At 40.5% G+C, this 4,804-nt stretch overlaps 1 protein-coding gene across 1 annotated transcript in view; it reads right to left on the bottom strand.

Moving 5' to 3' along the window:
• LOC118415813 overlaps window positions 1-4,804 on the bottom strand; it is a gene marked incomplete in the record, with an annotated part of 28,013 nt that overhangs the window by 19,419 nt on the left and 3,790 nt on the right. Inside the window, 4 exon segments of the mRNA XM_035820642.1 lie at window positions 328-475; window positions 1,009-1,215; window positions 2,236-2,415; window positions 3,939-4,155. Coding sequence (XP_035676535.1) covers window positions 328-475; window positions 1,009-1,215; window positions 2,236-2,415; window positions 3,939-4,155 — 752 coding nt within the window.

Raw genomic sequence — 4,804 nt, 5'->3', positions numbered from 1 at the left:
CAGGGTAACCTATATCCGTTGCTTTAAAAATGGGTATTTGGGGATATCAAGTCGATGGACAATAGCTTTAAACTACATATTATTTGAACATATTACAACTTGAAACCAACGTCAGTTGACTTGATATCCCTTGATACCATGTGGGCAAACACAATGAATATAGGTTACCCTGTGGATAAAGGTGAACTAGCGTTAACTGCATTTCTTCTGAAAAGGAAAGAATTTGAAACTTCACGATAAGTGATGTACAGTACAAGAACACATACTACTAGGAAAATTAATGATAAGTAAAACCAATGTTCTACAAGTAGTTCTTTACAACATTACCTGCTAGCACCACAAAGTTGATAGTTGATGACATGGTCTGCACCAGGGCTGCCAGCACCCTGCACCCAGCCTGCACCACCCTCTCCTCACCCTTGTGCTCATCCATGGCACGCACCACCAGCTCCACTACAGACTGACGTACAGGGGCCTGAAGGGGACACATGTTACATAAACCTACTGTTGGTATTGAATGTGAAGTGCATGGTATGCTTCTTTAAATGCACATGACATTGTATTATGTTGACATGCACATGGATGCAAAGAAACAAAGTTATACAAACTCAAGATAAGGATGCTTAACGTATCACGTTTGATAACATTCCAATTGTCACATTGTAATTATGTCATAATACATAAGGTCAAGTTCAGATTGCACTGACTCTCTCTAGTTCATATAGCACCAATAGTATTTGTTTCATTTTATACTGACCAAGATGACAGATGGTTGTCAAAACGTTTACTGAAGAATTAAAGGAAGGTTATGAAACGAAACAGACTTTGTTCAAGAGTTGCTGAAGTGTTTAAATAAATCATATCAACAACTACATTGCAGGTATGACTGTAATATTCATACAGTAGAATTCCAAACTAATGCATCATATCATAGTATGCCATATCACCAGGAAGTTGCCTGTATGTTGCCTAAGCACCTGATAGCAAATTAAGTACCTCTCAACATACCTTCTCACCAGGAAGTGGTCTGTATGTTGCCAGCTGCCCCAGCACCTGGCAGCTGTACAGCTGCAGCTCTGCGCTGCAGTGGTGAGCTGCCATGGCCCCCTGTACAGCTGGGGAGGCCTTACACTCCACCAGGGGCTGCAGGTTAGCTGTGAAGGTGCTGAGTCCTGCCAGCAGACGCAGCCACAGGATGTTGTGCTGGATGGGGTCCTGTGAATACAGAAAGGGAGTTCTTCAGAATATTCCCAGTAATACAAAAAGGGACTTTTTCCAGAATATTCCTGGTAATACAAAAAGGGAGTTCTTCAGAATATTCCCTGTAATACAAAAAGGGACTTTTTCCAGAATATTCCTGGTAATACAAAAAGGGAGTTCTTCAGAATATTGCTGGGAATACAGAAAGGGAGTTCTTCAGAATATTCCTAGGAATACAGAAAGGGAGTTCTTCAGAATATTCCCGGTAATACAAAAAGGGACTTTTTCCAGAATATTCCTGGTAATACAAAAAGGGAGTTCTTCAGAATATTCCCGGTAATACAAAAAGGGACTTTTTCCAGAATATTCCTGGTAATACAAAAAGGGAGTTCTTCAGAATATTCCTGGGAATACAGAAAGGGAGTTCTTCTGATCAACTGACTTTAAAGTTCAAGTTACAAATGCATCTGTAACAGATGCTTAAGGGTGGTGATAATCTCCATTTCTGTAGCCCTTGGGCCACACATTTGTGCAAGCCACTTCAGCAGGGGGCTAGTCCGCTGGTAGTGATGTGTGTTTAGCTGCCATACTCTTCCTCAGTAATGCTGAGTGCTAAACAGAGAAAGCAGCATGTACCATTTTTAAAGTCTTTGGTATGACTTAGCTGGGGATTGAACTCATGACCTACTGAACACTCTACCCACTCTACCCACTCAGCCATTACACCGGTGACATCAATCTGGTTTTAGGAATTACATAAAACTTTAAGAAATTGATCAATGGCTAATAACAAGTTGCAGCAAATCAAGCTTTTCATCCCTTCCTACACTAAGGTCTTGTGCAACATCAACTGCCATGCAGTATGTTGATAAATATAATTTGCTGTCTACAAAGCCATGCAAGCAACAAGGGCTTTACATGTTGACTAGACAACTCTTTTTATTTTCGTATTTCCTTTCAACACATTCCCGAGATGTATGAACAAAAAGAGAACTAAATCACACACAAGCTATCTTTGCACAAAAATCCACTTACCAGGGAGAACCTGAGCAGCTGAACCAGCAGCTGTATGATGCAGGTGTGACCTGGGACCCGCCCTGCAGGTGTCTCACCCCCTTTAGCCTCGCCCCTCCCATCACTGCTCTCCTGTCCTGTCTCCTGGTAGAACTCTCTCACAAAATCCACCAGCACCTGCTGGTCAACCTCTGATACCTCCTGGAGACAGCCATGAAGGATGGAATGGTTTATTACACAACTCAATAAAAGCATTCAGTCGACATGCGCATGAAGTAGTACACATGGAGCTAAAAGCTTATTGGTCTATCTTAAGTTAACAGAACAACTAAGAATCCTAAAACTAACATAAGCATGATTACAGACTTAGTAAGGGCATGTCAACAACCAATCAATTGTGCTGTTAGTAGCTGCCACCTGTTAATGTGACAGCCAATAAAATCAGTGCTACCAATTTGTGAATTAAAAAGAAGAATGATATTCTTTTCATAGGTGCCTTTAGAAGATCTTAGGGCAAACATGATATGTGCTCACACTTAGCTTTCCTTACATCATCACATTGCAATTCAATACAGAGACTACATAATTTGAAATGATGTCCCAGTATAACTTCAGATTTTCAAACATTTCATATACATTATGTACCTAGTCCATATGTGCTATGTCCATGTGCCTAGTTCTAATGTAGGGCAACATCCTGATTGATATCCCTACAAGCAACATGACATATGACCAATCACTGACTGATCACATCACATTTCAGCACCAGGGACAGCACTGCCTGATGTAAGTATGAAGGAGTCTGTGTTAATTATACATTAAAAGCAAATTAGACTAAGTGCAATACATCATCCTTTTCAAGGGATATTACTGTGACCTAGAAACAGCACAGGAAGGATTATCATTAAGGAAAGACCATTACCAATGACGTAGCAGTTTCCTTATCAGACTTGTCATGATTCAATTACCGAGGAACTGATTTGATTCCAGGCTCTAAAGCTTCAGCTTGTAATGTGCCTGCTACATTTCCTACAACCACTTAGAAAGGATGGAATAGGAAACATGCATGAGGATACTAGATAAGGATTGAACTGTGTTTTGTCATGTGTCAAGCTGGTAACAGTCAAACACACATCTGGGAGGTGTTATGACATTGCACAACTCTTAGAATGGCAATGTTTATCAATTTCTATATGTAAAAAAGACTTAAGCTTTAAACATTTACTGTTGAGGTTAGGATAAAGGAAGCAGTTTGTCATTGTTGTGGATTGTCTGCCACTGAATAATCTGATTATAAGGTGCTCTATTTATATAGATCAGGAAGGAAGGCAACCAGTTGTAATAAACCATTATTAGCTAATTTCACAATGTATTAGGGTAGAAACCTGTTATCAACCAGTCATATAACTGTGATACCTCGATAAAGAAATATTAGAAGTATATAGGAAATTGCACTTAATGTTCTCTTGGTCATGAACACAAGTATACAATATTTCAACTAACATCATGTACATACAAAAAACACATCATGGACATTCACCATCCTCTGAAGCCATTCAATGTGCACATTAAATTAGTCTTTTATTTGATGCATGATTTGAAATAAAACCAAACGCCAAGGATTTATGAAAACACTTCACCATTTCCTACATTTCTAGAAAACTCTAAAGATTCTGAAGGAATTTTGCTTGACAATGTTTGTTTTTCTAGACCAATGTTTTTACCTGTAAGGCCTTGAAGAGTGTATCCACCAGCTGGGGTGTAGGCTGGAGGTCAGGTAGGGTCAGCAGCTGACGGCTCAGGATGGAGGATGCCAGGTTAGCCACCTGGGCAGGTGTGGTCAGGTGTTCTAGCAGGTCCGAGTCAAGGCTGGGCTGTACCACCACACACCAGTCAGGGGACAGGGGGGAGGAGACAGTGCTGGTAGGTCTCCTTTCCTCCCTGTACATAAGCAAACATATGTTATTGCAGTGTACACTTCAAGCTGAGATGTTTGTTATTCTGTGCTGTTTGTATATAGAGTGTCTGAGCGAGAGGGGGGGGAGTATGTGTGCGTGTGTGTGTGTGAGTGTGTGCGTGTGAGCACGTGTGTGCGTACATGTGTGTGTGACTGTGTGTGTTTTGTATCTGTGTGTGGTGTGTGAGTAAGACTGAGAGAAGCTGTAACATTACATGTATATGTAGCTGCTGATCCCTATGGGGCCTCACTGAGAGCTGCACTTGTACTAAATAGGTCTTTAATAGCCTGCATTTTGTTTGTGTTATATGATGATTTATTGACAAGGTGTAAAGACTGAAAGCAATGTAATCAAAATGCACTATCTACCTAATATCTAAATCAAAGAGTAATGTGAACAGCTATGTACAGTGGATCCATACAATAGTGCAGTAAGTGCCTGATACGATTGTTGAACTTTTATTTATTCATCAGAAGCTCAAATTGTCCTGCAGGCCGCTCTTCATTGAGGTCATGAGGGAGGTAAGGATCAGATAAGATACAACAGATAAACAGATTACACTGAGTCGTGTAAAATCTATCAACATATATTATCATATAGCCAGGCGCCGCGGACCAATCAGAAGGCCCCGT

The sequence above is a fragment of the Branchiostoma floridae genome, chromosome 5 (genome assembly GCF_000003815.2).
Source record: "Branchiostoma floridae strain S238N-H82 chromosome 5, Bfl_VNyyK, whole genome shotgun sequence".
Taxonomy (NCBI): Eukaryota; Metazoa; Chordata; class Leptocardii; order Amphioxiformes; family Branchiostomatidae; genus Branchiostoma; species Branchiostoma floridae.
The sequence above is the reverse complement of the archived record's forward strand: the minus strand, read 5'-3'. Positions and strand labels throughout refer to the sequence as shown.